The sequence below is a fragment of the Enhydra lutris genome, unplaced genomic scaffold, assembly GCF_002288905.1.
Source record: "Enhydra lutris kenyoni isolate GAN:26980312 unplaced genomic scaffold, ASM228890v2 scaffoldscaffold1, whole genome shotgun sequence".
In the NCBI taxonomy this organism is placed as follows: Eukaryota; Metazoa; Chordata; class Mammalia; order Carnivora; family Mustelidae; genus Enhydra; species Enhydra lutris.
Window position 1 is genome coordinate 66,432,022 of NW_019154085.1, and position 21,050 is coordinate 66,453,071.

At 34.9% G+C, this 21,050-nt stretch overlaps 1 protein-coding gene across 3 annotated transcripts in view; it reads left to right on the top strand.

Moving 5' to 3' along the window:
- Positions 1–21,050, top strand: part of LOC111142173 (peptidylprolyl isomerase G) — a 55,060-nt gene that overhangs the window by 3,189 nt on the left and 30,821 nt on the right. For all 3 annotated transcript variants that reach the window (XM_022495180.1, XM_022495187.1, XM_022495195.1), the window contains 6 exons: positions 14,243–14,290; positions 14,584–14,661; positions 14,753–14,827; positions 15,814–15,921; positions 16,729–16,773; positions 17,833–17,920. In XM_022495180.1, coding sequence (XP_022350888.1) covers positions 14,601–14,661; positions 14,753–14,827; positions 15,814–15,921; positions 16,729–16,773; positions 17,833–17,920 — 377 coding nt within the window. In that variant the 5' untranslated portion in view covers positions 14,243–14,290; positions 14,584–14,600. The remainder of the gene's footprint in view (positions 1–14,242; positions 14,291–14,583; positions 14,662–14,752; positions 14,828–15,813; positions 15,922–16,728; positions 16,774–17,832; positions 17,921–21,050) is intronic.

Sequence of the window (21,050 nt, forward strand, 5' to 3'; positions counted from 1 at the left end):
GAAGAGTATTAGCAGGGATTTCCCAGTTAGTATATGCTTTTGAGTTCAGTACTAACAAAGCATAGTTTTATGCTCTCATATTCTATGTTTAGAAAGTATGTAATACCCTATTTAACACGAAACTTGGCAACATTACAGCTATTTTTATGTTTTCTAAAGGATTTGAGAATTTAGGAAGTGCATGTACACTGTTACTCATGATTCTACCAGCCTAGTGGTTTGTGACTATCAGACACCAAGTGAGGGGGGATCATATGGAAGAGCATAGTTGCCTTTTCTGATGCCTCAGAATGTTAATTTGTTTGTGCTTAAGTAATTAATTAGCAGTATGATACTCAAATGCATTAAAATGTTTTTGAAACAGTCTCATTTGATCTCTGAATTGTATTGGGGGTAGGCTGAAGATACTGGTGTGAATGTCACATTGCCTTTGAAAGTAATTTTAAAGATCTGTGGTTTTAATTAGTTTAATGTAATATGCTTGCACTTAGAGGTGGAAATGGTGTGTGAAAATTGTTACCTGTTTTACTAAACTTAAGCAGTTGAGAACTTTCCATCTTTATTTTTTGAAAGATTTTATTTATTTATTTGACAGAGATCACAAGCAGGCAGAGAGAGAGGAGAAAACAGGCTCCCTGCTGAGCAGAGAGGCCAATGCGGGGCTCTATCCCAGGACCCTGAGATCATGACCTGAGCCGAAGGCAGAGGCTTTAACCCACTGAGCCACCCAGGCGCCCCTATTTATTTATTTTTTTTTTAAGATTTTTATTTATTTGAGAGAGCAAGGACAAGCAAGGGAAGGGACAGTGGGAGAGGGAGAAGCAGACTCCCTGCTGAGCAGGGAGCCTGATGTGGGGCTGATGCCAGGAGTCTGGGATCATGACCTGAGCCAAAGGCAGATGGTTAACTGACTGGGCCACCCAGGCATCCCTCCATGTTTATTTCTTCGTCCTGAACTGAAGATGCTCCCTCTTATAATGGATTCTGTTTACTAAGAAAGAAAAAACATTTTATTAGTAAAATGCAACTCAATTAGGCTGATCTAGGGAATAGGTTCTGTTTCAATTATGGAAAAGACTCAGGACGGTTACTGACTAGTAGGCTCTGGGAGAATTTACTAACTACAGATACGAATTAGCAGTATTCCATGTGAGAAGCAGTACATAGAGGAGGAAGTACTGAAGTTTAGGCAGAGCCTGGTTCTGCACATGCCTTGTTAAACTAGTATTATTTCCATTTGATAATGTAGTCCTGGGCCAGGCCTTGTGCATGTTTGAAGATAGAAGGGTTCTGAATTTGTGGAGTCTACAAACAAGTTTATGATAATGAAAATAAGATTCAGCAAAGGAGGATCATTTAAGCTTTAGAGAGTCAAGGTGAAGTTCCCAGAGTGTACTCTGGCTGTTTGAATCTTTAAGGACACAGAGGAATTAGCCAGGGGAATCAGAAAGGGCCAAAGACCTGCTAATCTTAATAGTTTAAAAGATTTACTGTCTACTTTTTGAAGACTGAGTACTTTGTTGACTTTTTCATACTGTGTGAAACTTCTAAATAATTCTTTGAATGTCATAAATCACTGAAGTATTTATTGCCTAACTGCAAATACCGTGTCCTTTACCATATATTTTAGTAATTAGTTGTCTGTGTTCTTGTCCTGGCCCCTTTCCCCGTCCTTCATGTTACTCTAGGATGAATATCAAAATTATTTTACGTATGAAACTACAAGATTATAAACTTTTTACGTATGAATTTGTTACCTCTTATTTTTATGAAATGTATTTGTTACAGAAGTTTACATATTCTGGTATTTACTATTTTAAAATACTACATATTATTGACATACAAAACGATATTGTTGGTAGACACTGAAAACAACTGTATTTCTCTCTGCTTAGAAAAAAGAATATACATGAACATTTTAAAAGTTATAGCCTAAGTGTCAGGATTTCATGTGTTTTTATATGATCTAACTTTTTTCAGTGATTCTGTTAGCTTTATTATGTAAAAAGTATTTTCATTATAAAAAAAGTAGGTGTGGTTAAGTATCACTCAAATTTCTGAAGGAGTCAAGCAGGTGAAATGAGTTCATGGGGTCAAGTAGATAGTAAATAGTAAAAATTAATAGGCTGTAGTTGGAGGCAGACCATGTTGATTACTGGCTATACAGGAATGGAGCACATTAATTTTGTTTGCTTTTCAAGAAAAATTAATGTCTGGATTTTATGGAAATAGCTGCAACTCACTTAGGTTTAACACATTTGCCACAGAGGCAGCTACTCTTCTGAAACCTTTCATTATATAAGGAAAGTTGTGAATTATTTTATTGAAAATTGCATAGACTTGATTTTTCCCTGAATTGTATTTTTGGTATCTCTCAGTATTATTTCTGTTTACTTTTTCTTGAAAATGTGAAAAAATTGATCAGATGTTTATCTCATGTTTGATTTTAGGTATTATTGAGTAATACCTCTATGAAAATATTGAGTATTTTCATAGAGGAAATTCTATGTCCTATATTTCTGATTAGGTAAAATCTGATTTCAGTAAATTAGAGACATAGTATTGAGCCATCTTTTTTTGTCATCATTGTTTTCATTAGCTATAACAACATTTACATACTTGAGATTTCTGTAGTGCTTTTAATAATTGCTGTCATCTTTCTTGAATTTAAGGCATTTTTATTTACTTAAGGAAAACAAATTTAATCTATTTCTATGAAAAAATCCTTATATGGTATAACCTAAATATATATATTATGATCACTTATAGCCATGTACATTATAATCTTAGAAGATTATATATACATTTTTATTATGAATTTTTCTTTATAATACCAATTATATTTATTAAAGAAAAGTAGAATGAAATACAGGAGGGCAAAAAACTGTCTTGGTCTTACAGCCAACACAATAATGATTTTCCAATTTTTTTTTCTTTTTATAAATCTTTAGGAGTAGTTGATTATAATGCTTTTGCATATACTGTTTTGTATCTTTTTTTTTTAAAGATTTATTTATTTATTTGACAGACAGATCACAAGTAGGCAGAGAGGCAGGCAGAGAGAGAGAGGGAAGCAGGCTCCCTGCTGAGCAGAGAGCCCAAGGTGGGGCTCGATCCCAGAACCCTGGGATCATGACCTGAGGCGAAGGCAGAGGCTTTAGCCCACTGAGCCACCCAGGCACCCTTGTATCTTATTTTTTAACAAATTATAAGTATTTTCCAAATTACTAATGTTTATAATATTACTTTAACAACTATGATATCTCATTCAGTTAGAGACCATGATTTAACCACTTTTTATAATATTGACTAGGTTGCTTCTGATTATATATCCCTAAAAAGAGCACTAATATAGCTAACTTTATACACGAAGGCTTTCTAAAAGGGCAGTTTCTTGTAAGAGTTTCCTAGTTATGTGAACTTTACTGGATTAAAGTGAAAATCAGTTTAAGGTATAAACAGTTTTAAGAGTTTCACATATTATTTCCGGAGGAGCTGTGTCTTGTTTTGGGAATTAGTCTTCTAAAAACTCTTTACTATTTTGATAGGCAAAACATTATCTCATTTTATTAGTGTTTTTTATTTTATTTATTTATTAGAAAGCGCACACAAGCAAGGGGAGCGGCAGGTAGAGGGAGAAGCAGGCTCCCCACTGAGCAAGGATCCTGATACCGGACTCTATCCCAGGACCCTGGGATCATGAGCCAAGTCAAAGGCAGATGCTTAACCAACTGAGCCACCCATGCATCCCTGACTGTTTCTTTAAAAATATTCATGACTGTAAACTTAGTACCTGTCGAAGAAAATTTGGAAAACAAATATGTAAAAATTATCCTTAAACTCATTGCCTAACTATAATCAATGTTAATATTTTGGTGTAAATCTTTGGGGGTGACTTATTTATTCATTTTTTGGGGATATAATTGATATTATATTAGTTTCAGGTACAACATAATGATTTGATATTTGTATATGTTGCAAAATGGTCACATTAAATCTAGTTAATCATCTCCTTACATAGGTGCAAATATTTTCTTGTGATGAGAGCTTTTAAGATCTTCTCTCTTAGCAAATTTCAAATACACAGTATAGTGCTCTTAAATATAGTCATCATGCTGTACATTACATCCCCAGGACCTCAAATGAATTTAGGTTTTGTTTAGTTGTTTGTTTTTTTTTAAGGTTATGTATGTATATAAGTGAGATTATATGGTATTTGTCTTTCTCTAACTTATTTCACTTAGTATAATGTCCTCAAGATTCATACATGTCACAAGTGATAGGATTTCCTTTTTTTTTTTTTTTAAGATTTTACTTATTTTATAGCGGTAGGGGCAGAAAGGAAGAGGAAAAGAATCTCAAGAGAGTGGAGCCCAACCTGGGGCTCCATCTCATGATCCTGAGACCATGACCTGAGCCGAAAGCAGGAGTCAGACACCCAACTGACTGAGCTGCCCAGGCACTGCAGGATTTCCTTCTTTTTTTGTGGCTGAATGATATTCCTGTGTATGTGTATGCACACATATCACATTTTCTTTATTCATTCATCCACCAGGGGACACTTGGGTTGTTTTCATGTCTTGGCTATTGCAAATAATGCTGCATAATTTATAATCAGTGTCAGTATTTTGGTGTAAATCTAGTCTTTCACTTACATTGAAATGTAATTGACATATTGCACAGTATAAATTTAAATTGTACAGCATATGACTTAACATATATTGGAAAATGATTACCACAATAAGTTTTGTTAACATCCACCGTCCGATATAGGTGCAAGGAAGAAAGTTTTTTTTTTTCTTTTGATGAGAATTTTAAGGATTTATTCTCTTAGCTTTCTAATATACCATACAGCAGTTAACTATGGCCATCTATGTTTTTATTATATCCCCAGTACTTACTTATAACTGGAAGTTTATATCTTTTGATCATCTTCATTCGATTCTTCTACCCTCTCTCCACAGCTCTGGTAACTAAAAATCTGATTTCTTTTTCTGTGAGTTTGGGCAGGGTGTGTTTGTACATATACATATACATATACATATACATATACATATACATATATATATATGTATTTTTTTAAATTTATCTTTTTTTCTTGGATTCTACGTATAAGTGGGATCATGCAGTATTCATGTTGTAGCAAATTGCCGGATTTCCTTGTTTTTTAATGGCTGAATAGTATCCTTTTGTATATGTAAATACACTACATTTTCTTAATCTATTCATCTGTTGATGGACACTTAGGTTGTCTCCATGTCTTGGCTGTTGTAAATAATGCTGCACTGAACATGGTGGTACAGATAAGTCTTCAGCATAATGGTTTCATCTCTTTTTAATGTATATCTCTTCTGTGTAAAGTTGGAAATCTTTACTAACCCGCCTTTTTCACTTAATATATCGTGAATATCTCCTCATCCCTGAGTAGTCTTCGATAATTTTCCTTTCCATTTTATTTTTTGTAGTAACTTTTTTTTTTTAGAATTTTATTTATTTGACAGCTAGAGAGAGAGCACAAGTAGGCTGAGTAGCAGGCAAGAGGGAGAGGGAGAAGCAGGCTGCCTGCTGAGCAGGAAGTGCAACCTGGAGCTCCATCCCAGGAGCCTGGGATCATGACCTGAGCCAAAAGCAGATGCTTAACTAACTGAGCCACCCAGGCGTCCCTGTAGTAACTTTTAATAACAATATGTTCATATGGTATAAAACTGAAAAGGTATAAACGGTTGGTTATACAGTAAAAAAAAAAAAAAAAAATCTTACCATCTTCCCCAGCATTTCCTCTCCCACCAGCTGCCTCTGTATTAGATAAGCAAACATATATATATTTTTTACTTTGAGAAATATACAAAGAAAGCAAAGCATTGCCATACACATATCTGTATCTTTGCTTTTTTATTTTTTTTTAAACTTAATATAAAGTTTAAACTTAAAGCAGTACATAAACTGCTCTCTCATTCCTTTTTATAGCCTTGTACATTGTATGGATATAGTATGACTTATGTAATCTGTCCTTTATGGACATTTATATTTACAGCCTTTTAACCACAGAAACAATGGTGCCTTGAATAACCTTGTACATAACCTTATTTTGCAAATGTGTGGGATATGTATAAAATTTCTAAAATGGGTTACTGAGTCAAAGGGTATTTTAATGTGCTAGTAATATTGTATGTTATCAAATTGGCAACGGATTGTATCAGTTTACCCCTTTACTATTGGCAACAATGTATGAGGTCATTATTGTTTTGTTTTGGTTTTTTTTAAGATTTTATTTATTTATTTCACAGAGATCACAAGTAGGCAGAGAGGCAGACAGAGAGAGGGGAGGAAGCAGGCTCCCCGCTGAGCAGAGAGCCCGATGGGGGGCTGGATCCCAGGACCCTGGGATCATGACCTGAGCTGAAGGCAGAGGTTTTTAACCCACTGAGCCACCCAGGCGCCCCTGTATTGTTTATTTTTGTTAGGTGAAAATGTTATCTCTGATTTTAACATGTAAGAATATGATTTCTAGTGACTAAATGAATATCATCCATTTCATGAGAGAATCATTTATTTAACCAATTTCTATCACTGCACAACTGGTTTTTTAAAATTTTTTATTATAAAAAGCACTTTAGTGACTGCGTATGAATTTTTTTAAGGTAAAGGGTAGATGTGAGGGTTTGTTTTTTTTTTAAGTTTATGTTTTTAATAACACATGGGGCTCAAACTCATGACCCCCAAGATCAAGAGACACATGCTCTTCTTCTTCTGACTGAGTCAGCCAGGTGCCCCCAATTTTTTTATACCTAAAATCTTTCTAACCATTTAATGTTAGAACCATATGATGTTTTTTGTTTAACATTTTCTCCATATTTTTAAAAATTGCATTTCCATAGGCAGTGTAATGGATTATTATATGAGTATTTCTTAATTTAGTTAACTGATATGTTGGACATGTAGGTTGTTTCTAATTACTGTTAAACCAGAATCAAAGAATATTTCATTTAAAATGATTGCCTTCAGAGAGATTCCAAGATACTAAATTACTAAAGTGTTAAATGTTAATATGAATATATTCAAAGTTGGTCTGTAATGCCAGGTTGCTTAGCAAAATTGTTAATGTTTATATTTTCGATTTCTTTTTTTATAAATTGTTTGTTTCCTTGGGTGGGTTTTGTGCTTTTAACTGTATGGTGCATTGTCCCATACAGGACGATGGGCAGAAGGACATGAACACAGAGAGGGCTTTTTGGTTGTCGCATGTGCTGATCTTTAAATAGGGATACAGGTGATTAACATTCTTCAGTGAGTTAGGATGGTTCTGGTTAGCGAAGAATTGTTCTAGCACTCCATTCCTAAGCACTGTTGTACAGTAAAAAATTAACCCATCACGTTTGCTGAAAATATTTTCCTGTTTTTTACTTACTTTTTAAAGACTTAAAAAATTTTTTTTTCTATTTCTTTATTAAGATTTTATTTATTTGTCAGAGAGAGAGAGCATAAGCAGGCAGAGTGGCAGGTAGAGGCAGAGAGAGAGAAGCAGGCTCCCCTCTGAGCAAGGAGCCGTACTCGGAACTTGATCACAGGACCCTGGGATCATGACCTGAGCCAAAGGCAGCAGCTTAACCAACTGAGCTACTAGGTGTCCCATTACTTACTTTTTTTTTTTTTTTAAAGATTTATTTATTTGAGAGAAAGTGTGTGTGAGTGAACCCAGGGATGGAGGGGCAGAGGAATAGGGAGAAAGAGAATCTCAAGCAGACTCCCTGCTGAGCACAGGGACCCACATGGGGCTTGATGTCGTGACCCTGAGAATGACCTGAGCCAAAACTAAGTTAGAGGTTTAGTGGACTGAGCCACTCATGTGCCCGTTTTCTACTTTCTAATTTCCTTTTGAAAAATAGGAATAATAAATATCTTCATGAAGTCCAGTCTGTTTATTTCCTTTATTTATTCATGAACCTGAACAATTATTTAATATCTAGTTTGGATAAATATTTACATGTACTTTTCCTGGTTTCCATTGGGGAAGGAGTACACAATTTCATGAAAAAGAAAAATAATTTCTTAAGATCTTCTGGATTTAAATGTTAAACAACAGTAATAATCATGAAAGTGAGACACTTAAAAAGTACATTAAGACTTGAGTGCTCTTTTGAAGAGTTTTATTTATTTAATTTTTTTTAAAGATTTTTATTTATTTATCTGACAGATCACACGTAGTCAGAGAGGCAGGCAGAGAGAGAGAGGAGGAAGCAGGCTCCCCGCTGAGCAGAGAGCCCGATGCGGGGCTCGATCCCAGGACCCTGAGACCATGACCCGAGCCGAAGGCAGAGGCTTTAACCCACTGAGCCACCCAGGTGCCCCTTGAAGAGTTTTAGAGGTGTGTAGAAAACTTCGGAAATGAGAAACAAAAAAAAATTTGTGTATGACCCTTTCATTTAAAGATAGGCTCTTAGTATTTTTGTTTATTTCCTACTGTTTTATTTTATTATGCAGATATAGCTTTAAATTTTATTAATTTTTAATTGGGCAATGAATACATGAATATATTCTCATTGCAAAAATTCAAACTTTATAGTTAAAACTAAAGACTCCATTGACCTCCATCCCTACTCCCAGTCCCTTCTGCAGAGTGCTATCAGTTTTGCTATGTAACTCTGTAGAAATTGAGTATTATTTAGAGCATTATTTAGTATTATTTACAATATTTATTTTAGAGTGTAAACACAATACTGATATGCAAATAGCTTTTTTTTCTTTTCAGCTAAGTAATAGTAGACTTTTAAAACTGCTATATAGGGGCGCCTGGGTGGCTCAGTGGGTTAAAGTGATCTCTCTCTGTCAAATAAATAAATAAAATCTTTGGGGTGCCTGGGTGGCTCAGTGGGTTAAGGCCTCTGCCTTTGGCTCAGGTCGTGATCCCGGCATCCTGGGATCGAGCCCCACATCAGGCTCTCTGCTCAGCAGGGAGCCTACTTCCTCTTTCTCTGCCTGCCTCTCTGCCTACTCTCTCTCTGTCAAATAAAATCTTTTAAATAAATAAATAAATAAATAAATAAATAAAATCTGCTATATAATATTAAATAGCATGTATATACCAGAATTTATTCAGCTGTTCTCTCATTGTGGGATATTTTGGATGTTTCCTTTTTGTTGTTGTTACAGTGTTAGAAAACTGTGTTCTCATACATGCCTATCCTTTCATGTATATTCGTGTATTAAGTACTGATTTCTTACCGTAGCCAAATACTGTTTAAGGCACTAGGAATTAAGAGAGGAGCAAACCTAAAAAGGTTTATCACATCATGGAGCTTATATTCTAGTGAGAAGAACAGATAGAAAAACTTGAATTTATAATAAAATAAATTAACAATAAAGGCAGGGAAGAAAAATAAATCAGGTAAGGGGATATAAAGTGTTGGAGGACAAGGGCTGCTTCTTTGAATATACTGGTCAGGGATGGTTTCTTTGTGGAGGGGATACTTCAGCAATGACTTAAAATAAGTGAGGGAATGAACCACGTGACAGTCTGGGGTAAGAGCACGCCACATGGAGGAAACAACAAATGGGGAAGACCTGTGGACTAGGCCTTGGGATGTTTGTTTTGTTTTAAAGATTTTATTTATTTATTTGACAGAGAGAGCACAAACAGGGAGGAGAGACAGAGGGAGAGGGAGAAGCAGGCTCCCTGCTGAACCGGGAGCCCAATGTGGGGCTTGATTCCCAGACCCTGGGATCATGACCTGAGCTGAAGGGAAATGCTTAACCAACTGAGCCACCCAGGCACCCCGGGATATTTGAAGAAGGAACATGTGTTTCTAAAGCAAAGTTGAGAAGAATGTTAGATGAAATTGTAGAGGTCAGTAGGAGCTAAAATATTTAGAGCTGTGCTGTCCAGTATAGTAGCTATGAGCCACACGTACCCATCAAGCACTTGAAATACGGTAATTCTGAGTTGATGAACACTGGATTTTTAAAACTTAGTATCCCAGAAAGAATGGGAAATATCTCACAATCACATTTTTATGTCGATTATATGTTTTTTTTTTAATCCCAGGAATGCAAAGTTGGTTTAATACAGAAAAATCTATTACTGTAACAGACTATATCACAGATAAAATTAAAAGCCAAAAGCCATATATTCAACATTAAATTGCATAAAAAGTATTTGACAAAATCTAACACTATTTCACAATTTAAAAAAAATCTAGGCATAGAAGGAAACTTGCTCAACAAGATAAATATCCATGAAAAACCTACAACTAACATCTATTTAATTATGAAAGAGTGGATGCTTTTGTCTAAAAATCAGCAACAAGATAAGGATGTCTGCTCTCTTTACTTTTATCAAACATTGTCCTGGGAGTTGTAGCCAGGACATTAGGACAAGTAAATGAAAGGTATCTAAATTAGAAAAGAAGAAATAAAATTATCCCTATTCAGAGATGACATGATCTTGCGTACAGAAAGTTCTACATAAACTACTATTGGAACTAATAAATCAGGAAAGTTACAGGATACAAAATCAATATAAAAAATCATATTCCTATTATCTAGCAATAATACAAAAATAAAATTAAGAAAATTAAATTTACAATAGCATCAAAATGAATAAAGTGTTGCTTAGAAATAAATTTAACAAAAGAAGTATAATATTCATATCCTGAAAACTACAAAACACTGTTCAAAGAAACTAAAGATACTCTAATATGAATGGAAAGACATCCCACAGTCACGGGTCAAAGCTGTAATATTGTTAAGATGGCAATATTTTCCAAATTGATTTACAGATTCCATGCAAATTGTCGATTATATGTTGAGGTAATATTTTGGACATACTGAGTTAAATAAAATATTTTTTTTTTTTAAAGATTTTATTTATCCATTTGACAGACAGAGATCACAAGTAGGCAGAGAAGCAGGCAGAGGGAGAGAGGGGGGAGGAAGAAGGCTCCCTGCTGAGCAGAGAGCCTGATGTGGGGCTTGATCCCCAGACCGTGGGATCATGACCTGAGCTGAAGGCAGAGGCTTCAACCCACTGAGCCACCCAGGTGCCCCTAAATAAAATATTTAAATTAACCAGTTTCTTTTTACTTTTTAAAATGTGGCTACTAAAAATTTAAAAACTATGAATGTGGCTTATGTTTCTGTTGGACAGTGCTGGTTTAGGTTCTTAAAATCCATGGAAAGACATTCTGATTAAATGTGATGTATGTTGGGCATCTGGGTGGCTCAGTTGGTTAAGCAACTGCCTTCAGCTCAGGTCATGATCCCAGAGTCCCTGCTCCATAGGGAGTCTGCTTCTCCCTCTGACCTTCTCACCTTTCATGCTCTCTCTCACTGTTTCTCAAATAAATAAAATCTTAAAAAAAAAAAAATGTGATGTATGTTAGAAAATATTAGGTAGAGGAATGAAATGGTAAATTGTGCTTTTAAAGATGGCTACATTCAGGTTATTCTATGGACAATAGATAATAGAGGACTAAGTAAAAACAGGGAAACCAGTTAGGAGGCTGTTGCAGTAGTCCATGTAAGAAATGATAATAATGGTATAAAGATGATGAGAGCATTTTTTTTTTTAAGATTTTTATTTATTTATTTGACAGATCACAAGTAGGCAGAGAGGCAGGCAGAGAGAGAGAGGAGGAACAGGCTACCCCCTGAGCAGAGAGCCCGATGCTGGGCTCGATCCCAGGGTCCTGGGATCATGACCTGAGCCAAAGGCAGAGGCTTTAACCCACTGAGCCACCCAGGTGCCCCGATGAGAGCATTTTTTAAGCTAAAATTAAGTCAGTGCCAAACTGAATTATTAATGATTTGGATAATGGCTATGAAGGAGAGTGTAGTCACAGATGATTCCAGTTTTTCAGCTTTGGCTGATTTCGACAGTGATAACATTTACTAAATTTTGAGAGAAGTGGGTGTAGAGAAGTAAAGTTTTGTTTTAGATTTACTATTTTAAAAAAATTTTTATATATAAAAATAAATGTAGTATATTCGGTATAGTATACCGAAACCTACATAAAATCTAAGTGTAGCTCAGTTTTCCCAAGGTGAACTCATCGAGGTAAACAGCTCTCAGATTAAAAAAAGAAAACAAGGGGCCCCTGAGTGGCTCAGTGGTTTGAACATCTGCCTTTGGCTCAGTCATGATCCCACTGTCCTGGGACCCAGTCCCACATTGTGCTCCCTGCTCAGCTGGTAGCCTGCTTCTTCCTCTCCCATGCCCCCTGCTTGTGCTCTCTCTCTTTCTCTGTCAAATGAATAAATAAAATCTTTAAAACAAAACAAAACAAACACTATCCTGATAGCTCCCACTTGTGCTTATAACTCTGTAAATTAGTAGTGGTATTCATTGCCAGTTCAGAGTACCAGAGCTGTAGACTTTTTTTACATTGTGCCCTAGAATTGAGAAACTCAGACAATTATCAAAAATTATGTCTAAAAGGTTATGGGTAATTAGGGATTTTTCTGACTTACCATAAATTATGCCTACTTTTGTTTTAAGATTTCGTCAGAGAGAAAGAGAGGGATCATAAGCAGACTCCCCATTGCGCAGGAAACCCCATGCGGGACTTGATCTTAGAACACTCACTAAGCCACCCAGGCACCCAAATTAGGACTGGTTTCAAACTGGGAGTTTGTTTTCAAGAACACAGTACTGCATGTAGGAAATTAACTGTAATTATAAACAATCTGATACGTTTAGGACAAATTATCTATACTATTAGTACTCATTGTAAGAATAGTAGAGTACTGTACTCATATAAGAATAGAAATCTCTACTTGGGGTATTGTGGTTAAATAAGTAGCTATATAGGTTTTTTCAGGGAAAAATAAATCATTAAACTTTGTCTTCTCTTCCTCTACCTGCAAAAGTGGAGAATTTAAGAAGGCCTATAAAAACTGCTTAGAAGATAAGGATAATCAGGTACTAAGATTTTTAAGAAAATTTCCTCAGCTTTATGGATTCAACATATTCTCAATTCCAAGTATGCAGGAATTGAGATTCTGTACAACTAAAATCAATGCAAAAAACTTGGCAAGATTATAAAATTGCTAAGTTCTTTTGTTTTCAGGAAGTGGGTTACTGGAGGATTGAAAATTTAGCTTTTTTGCTTGTGTTTCATGTGAAACAAATTGTAGTATCCATTATATCTATTAGAAATAAAAAATGGAGAAGTCATGAAAAATGAGGTCCTCCCCCTTCTCATACAATAATGCCAAAAGTGAATATATCAACACTTTGCCTGATTTTGAATGCAATATAATATGTCTTTTATATAATTTTATCCCTAATTCACATAATCAACATTAAGCAAATGAATACATATCTGCATTTTTCAAATTGCTGGTGATTTGGGCAAAATCGAGTATTCTGATTTATAGTTTGTGGGTGTAAAATTGGTGAGAGATGGTGATACATAAACCTACACATATGATGAAATTGTGTAGAACTAAATAAATAGACAAGCATGCAGATGAGTGCCAGTAAAACAGAGAAATGTGAACAGGGATAAAGGATTGTATCAACATTGTTCTGCTTTATGCTACAGTGGCAGTATTATATAACGGTCTTCTAAAATACTACCATTGGAGGAAACTGGTAAAGTAATACTATGTTATTATTTCTTACAATCTATGGTGAATCTATAGATATCTATACAAATTGATAAAGACAGGAATCTATTTGGGATGGAGAAATAGATTTTTCACAGCTTTGCTGGACCTAAAATATCGTACAGTGCTTGTAGAACTACCAGCTTAGATATGATAATTTTCAGAAAAGCATATACATTACAGTTTCTATTCTGAACAGATGCAGCTATTTTTATAGCCCATAATTTTGGATGCTATTTAAACTAACTACCTTTGTTTCTTCTACTCTTCACTTTACCCTGTCATATCCTACCACATACCATGGCTGAAATAGCTTAAGTCCTTCAAATAAATGTCTCATTAAAAGAATGTTAAATAATAGTGATCTGCTGTGTAGATAGAAGTGTTTACAGAGTCTCACCTATTGGTATTTTTTGTGTCTACACTAGCATATCAGTAAAGTCTCTTGCTCATGATCAGAAAATAGCCTCATATGTAATGTTGTGATTTTACTCAGAGTGGAAAGATACCATATATTCCTATTGTAAAAATATCCCATTTTCTTCCTTGATAATTTATTTTTGTTGTATTTTAGGAATTTTAATGTTTTTCTTTTTAAAGCACCATTTTAATCAAAACTCTCCTTTTTGTTTTCAAGGAGCAAAAGGATTGGATTAGTCTGCCCTTGATTTTTCTCTATTTAAAGGTAATCTGCTTGAGTTCACTAATCATACAGACTTAGTACAATTTTCTGTGTGGGTGGCAATCTATATTCAGTGGTTAAAATAGAATTTTATAATATTATGGCTAAGGTTTTGTATTTTGTTTTTTGTTTTTGTCTTTAATGTTTCACAAAGTGCAGTCTAATCTCTTTAAAAAAATGATTTAAGTTCAAACTACATTTTTAGTTTGTGTTCCAGGATTTCTTTTTCCCCTAGAAATTTATAAGAAATTTTTGCTGTTTGGGTCTGTTTGCCTGAAACTGTATTTTATACATAGATTGAAGTATTGGAGCCATGGGAATAAAGGTTCAGCGTCCTCGATGTTTTTTTGACATTGCGATTAATAATCAACCTGGTAAGAAAATTAATCTTCCCATGTAACATTTATAAATGAATATTTAATATTAAAAATTAGTAAATTATAAACAAGCTTTCTTCTTTTTCAGCTGGAAGAGTTGTCTTTGAATTATTTTCTGATGTGTGCCCAAAAACATGCGAGAACTTTCGTTGTCTTTGTACAGGTTTGTTGATATTTTTTTTCTTTTTTCTTTTTAAGAGATTTTTTTTTTTTAAAGATTTTTTTTATTTATTTATTTAGTCAGAGAGAGAGTGCGAGCACAAGCAGGTAAGGTGTCGGGCAGAGGCAGAGAGAGAAGCAGGCTCCCTGCTGAGCAAGGATCCTGATGCGGGTCTCAATCCCAGGACCCTGGGATCATGACCTAAGCCGAAGGCAGTGGCTTAACCGACTGAGCCACCCAGGTGTCCCGTTTATGTTTTAAGTTGGCCAAAAGTAGTACCATTTGACTATAGTTTTAATTTTTTTATTTAACATATTTTAATTTTCTTTATGCAGATTATGTACCATTGACCAAGATGTGAAAGTAATATATTTTTCTTCATTTAGAGCGAGGGAGAGAACCTTAAGCAGCAGAGCCCAACAGGGTTGTGGGGGGGGGCCAGTCCCATGACCCTAAGATCACAATCTGCGCTAAAACCAAGAGTCGGATACTTTAACCGACTAAGCTATCCAGATACCCCATGAAAGTAAATTTTAGAAAATACCACTTGTAATGGGATTTTATTTTTAAAGATTTTATTTTTTTATTTGACAGAGAGCTCACAAGTAGGCAGAGCAGCAGGCAGAGAGAGAGGGGGAACCAGGCTTCCCACTGAGCAGAGAGCCCCATGCTGGCCTCGATCCCAGGGCCCTGAGATCATGACCCAAGTCAAAGGCAGAGGCTTACCCCACTGAACCACCCAGGAGCCCTTGTAATCAATCTGAGATTGATTTCTATATTTCTATACTCTGCAGAAAAACATGGATGATTTTTAAATGAATTAAAAAAAGAATTCCTAAGGGGAAAGAAAATTCTATAGTTTAAAAACATCTACATAGTTTAAGAGACGTGTATTTTACAGGGAAAAGTTTTCATCATTAATTTTGCTTTAATACTGCTTCCTTGACTTCCTTTCTACTAAATGGCCAACTAATTTTTCTTCTCTGTAGGTGAAAAGGGGACAGGGAAATCAACTCAGAAGCCATTACATTATAAGAGTTGTCTTTTTCACAGAGTTGTCAAAGATTTTATGGTTCAAGGTGGTGACTTCAGTGAAGGTAAGACTTTGAAAATCATGTATGCTTTGTTAAGTATCATAGATTTTAAAGTTAGACAAGTCTGTGGAAATACTCAAATAGACAAAAAGAAGGAAGCAGATAGGAAATCATTTTACTTTTGATGCATGAAGTAATTTCAGAAATTTGCTTCTGGATAAAAAACGATTCTGTATTCATCTCCTAGTAACCTATCAGTATGTGTGTTTGGTCTTGTCAAAACTAGTAATCTTTAACTACAGTATAGTTTATACCTTTACTTTTATTTATTTATTTATTTTTTTAAGGATTTGTACTTACTTATCAGAGAGCACAAGCAGGAGAAGCGGCACACAGAGGGAGAAGTAGGATCTCCGCTGAGCAAGGAGCCCAGTAGAGGACAGGATCCCAGGATCCTGGGATCATACCTGAGCCAAAGGCAGATGCTTAATCAGTTGAGCCACCCAGGCACCCCTAGTTTTTACCTATACTTTTAAATTGTAAAAACAAACTATTTTTAAAGATGCTTTGGAAAAAATCTAATTTTTGTTCAAAGGTCTACATAATCATTAGAATCTGAATGTTCTTTTTTTCCCACATATCTTAATAGGCCTTGTCACATTTTTGCTCTTGTATTGAAGGGGAAAGAAAGTAATTTGGGATCTTGTCAGTATTGAATTTAAATTAGTATCTTTTAGGATATCCTGTGAATCTTTGAGTATTTTTGAAGTCATTTGAGCACCTACTTTGTAAGAAGTATTTTCTTTAGGCGACATCTTTAAAAAGATTATTGTTTTGAGAGTTTAAGAGTCTTGTGTTTTTCATCCTTAGGAAATGGACGAGGAGGGGAATCTATTTACGGAGGATTTTTTGAAGGTAAAGATGTTTACATTTAAATTTTATTTTTAATGTTTTCTGTGTTATTTTTCCGTATTGAATCAATAAGATTACTAAACAGCATACTAATATCCAACTGCATTCAGTGAATCCGAAAGTAAATTTTCTTGTGAAAAATTTTATGTGATAGATTTTCTTATAGAGGTAGGAATTTTTGTGTGTTGAGTACATTAATGCACCATGTTATTTGAAGGGTTTCAATGGTCTGTAATAAAATCTTGAAAGTATAGTGCTAGAATGGGAACTTCCATAGCTTAATCTTAATTTTTATTAAAAGAGATTTAGCAGTATTTCATAGTAACAATATCCACATGCTTAGTGGGTAAACTTTCCTATGCACTTTTAAAAAAATCTCTTTAACTTATTAAACTTCAGCTATAATATTTTTTCTCAACTTTTTAAGTTTTCTCTTATTTTTTATTGATGTGAAGATCATTAAAAGAAATATAAACATATGAATGTGGAAATAATTTCATATTTCCCATCTTTCACATTAGGGATTAAGTGAAATTTTGTTTCACATTCCACTTGCATTGTTCCCATATTCTAATCCAAGATTGGAAGGCAAGCTACTCTACAATAAATGATGCTGTGGCAGAGATTAAGTTAATGAGTGCCTCTCTGTGTTTAAAATAGTATATGTGCCTTTTTGTGCTCAAAAATGAAACAGATGAGATGTAGAAGAATCCTGTCTGGTTTCTTTCTCCTTCTTTTTAAGGAACATTTTATTTTTTGCTTGAATAATCAAAGCTGTGTTGTTTTAAAAAAAAAAGAAAAATAGACAAATGCAAATGGAAAGGAAGGGGGTTGATAATAGTATTTGGAATTTTAGCAAAGGATTGAAAATTAGAAATATTTTTATCTAAAAAGATGGGAGAGGGAGCTAGTTAATATTTGATTCTCTCTTACTTTAACCTGACTTATCTAAAATTTATCTGGTGCTATAGAGCACATATGAACAAAAGAAATGAAGCATGAAAATGAAATTTTTCTGGAGGTTATATCAGTAATGTAACTGAAAACTTTGCTTTTCTGTAGATGAGAGTTTTGCTGTTAAACACAACAAAGAATTTCTCTTGTCTATGGCCAACAGAGGGAAGGATACAAATGGTTCACAGTTCTTCATGTAAGTATATGTGCCATGGTCATTTAAAATATCCCTTCTTATGGTGTGTCATTTCTCATTGATCACTAATAAAGGGATCCATAAAGGGGAAAATTTTTGAAGTAAGGAGAACAATGAATTGTTGAAGAGAGTTGAAGAGAGTGGGTTAAACCTCTGCCTTCGGCTCAGGTCATGATCTCAGGGTCCTGGGATGGAGCCCCGCATCAAGCTCTCTGTTCAGCAGGGAGCCTTCTTCCCCCTCTCTCTGCCTACTTGTGATCTTTCTCTGTCAAATAAATAAATAAAATTTTTTAAAAAAAGGAAAGAAAAAGCTGTTCCTTAGAATGGCAGCTAATAAAGGTAAAAGGAATGATAGAAAAGTTGCCATTTTGCATTCATCTCAGTAATAATTGATTAAGAGTTATCTATTTAGAGGGTAAATTTAATAGGATATTTATAGAGTATCTCTTTATAAATTACATGATTACAAAGAGTAGAATACAGTTGATCCATATTATTCATAGATTCTGTATTTGTGAATTCATGTACTCACAAAAATTTGTTTATAGCCCCAAAGTCCGTATTCTTGATGCTCTCCAATTCTGACCCCCAAAAAATTTTGACCAGAGCTCTTGTCAACAATACATGTTTTTTTTATTATGCCCTGTGGATATATATTTATTCTCCTCTTCGGTAGCCTTGAACTCTCCTACTCTCAAAGGAACTTAATCTGTAAGCACCATATGAATTATTCTAGTGTTTTACTATTCCATATTTGTAACTCCCTTCAACAGTGAGAAACTTGGCTCTCATTATTTCAGAATTTGTACCCATTTGCTGAGTCCTAGAATAGAAAATCACCATTCTATACTACTGTGAAAAGTAACCTATTCACTAGCGTTACTGTTTATTTATAGCTATTTTTAGTTTTAGATTGAGAGTATGTAGTTAAAATAATTGTTTAAAAGTGACTTGGATTAGTGCATTTTGGTGTGATTCTGTGTGGTTTTGTGACTCAAAATATGTTAGGTTCATTTGTTTATGAGTATATTTTGTTCTCTCACCTGGTTTTGATTTCTTTTTTTGTTTTTTTGTTTGTGTTTTTAAAACATTATGTGATTCAAAAAGAATGCCTCTGAAACTGTCACTCCCACCAAACTCTTCACCCCATTGTCATTCCCCATTTTTTCATCCTCTGTTCCCACCCATCCATTTTAGTAACCAACCTCATTAGATTCTGGTTTATCTTCCTGTACTTTTTTTTTTTTTTTAAGATTTTATTTATTTATTTGGAAGAGAGAGAACGAGTGGTGGCGAGGGATGAGGGGGAGAGAAAGAAAGAGAAGCAGACTCCCTGCTGAACAGGGAGCCTGATGAGGGGCTTGATCCCAGGACCTGGAGATCATAACCTGAGCTGAAAGCAGATGATTAACTGACTGAGCCACACAGGCACCCCTTCCTCTATTTTTTTTTTAATAAAGATAAGCACAGATAGATATATATTATTTTCCTTTTTTTCTTACACGATAGATAGCATATACTATATACCGTGTTTTGCCTTTTCACTTACCACTATATCCTGGAAATCATTCCATGTCATTACATAGAGATCCTTTTCATTTGTTTTTGCAGCTGCATAATATTGTGTGAATATACTCTGGTTGATTAAACCAGTTGTTGGGGATTTTTCTGATTTTTTAAGTGAAAACAATTTATATTGTGTTGGTTGTAGAAAAAATTAGAACACAGGTAATAAGAACATTCCCATCCCCAGGGTATCTTTCTCTGCATTAAAAATGAAAGTAAATGTTGCATACAGGGATGTCTGGGTGGCTCAGTCGGTTAAGTGTCTGCCTTCGGCTCAGGTCATGATTCCAGGGTCCTGGGATAGAGTTCTGCATTGGACTTCTTGCTCAGTGGGGAGCTTGCTTCTCCCTCAGCCTACTGCTCCCCCTGCTTATGCACTCTCTCTCTTTCCTTGACAAATAAATAAAATCCTAAATAAATAAATGTTGCATATACTCTACAATCAACTTTTGGATGCAGTATAAATCTCTGCAGAGCACTAAGTATTAACATTTTTAATAACTATATGTGACTCCATTGTTTGGATGTATTATGCTTTATTTACCTAATTTTTAAACATTTGACTCGCTTCTTTGTTCGAACTGTTGCAGTGAACATTGTTATATCTGTTTGATGCATTTTTAATTATTTTACATAAACTGCTAGGAGTTCACTTAGTGAAATGTTTACACTTTTTTTTTCCTAAGATTTTACTTATTTGAGAGAGAGAACACAACCAGAGAGGAGGGACAGAAGTAGAGGGAGAAGGGGGCTTGATCCCAGAATCCTGGGATCATGACCCAAGCCAGTCAGATGGTTAACCATTTAAGCCACCCAGGCACCCCTGTTTGTGCATTTTTTTTTTTAAAGATTTTATTTATTTATTTGAGAGAGAGACAGTTAGAGAGAGCATGAGTGAGGAGAAGGGCAGAGAGAGAAGCAGACTCCCTGTGGAACAGGGAGCCCAATGCGGGACTCGATCCTGGGACTCCGGGATCATGACCTGGGCCGAAAGCAGTTGTCCAACCAACTGAGCCACCCAGGCGTCCCTGTTTGTGCATTTTTAAGCCTTTGCAGGTTTATTGCTACTGGACTCTGGTATCAGCAGTATGCAAAGTTCCACTGTCACCAGAGTCTCAACAACACTTAGTATTATCATTTGTTTTCCTTTTTCTTTTCTTTTTTTTTTCTTTTTAAGAAAAATCCTTCCTGTGCTAACCAAAATCTCTCTGTTAGCTTATGTAATCTTTCATGTATATTTTCAGAACCTTCCCTCTATATGTTGATTTTTCCTTATCTCTTAATTTCTAGGTAGCCCTTCTTTAATTTGTGTATTATTGTTTTTAAAGGAGAAAAACATCAGTTTTTAATCTTAAATTATTTTTTATTGTGGCAACGCATATGATATAAAATTTGCTGTTTTAAACCATTTTTAAGTGCATAATTGTATTAATTATATTCACAATACTGGAGCTGTTACCACTGTATCCAAAACTATTTCATTGTCCCAGAAATTAACCCATTTCTTTTTACCCTCAGCCCCTGGTAATCTCTATTTTCTATCTATGTGCATTTGCCTATTCTA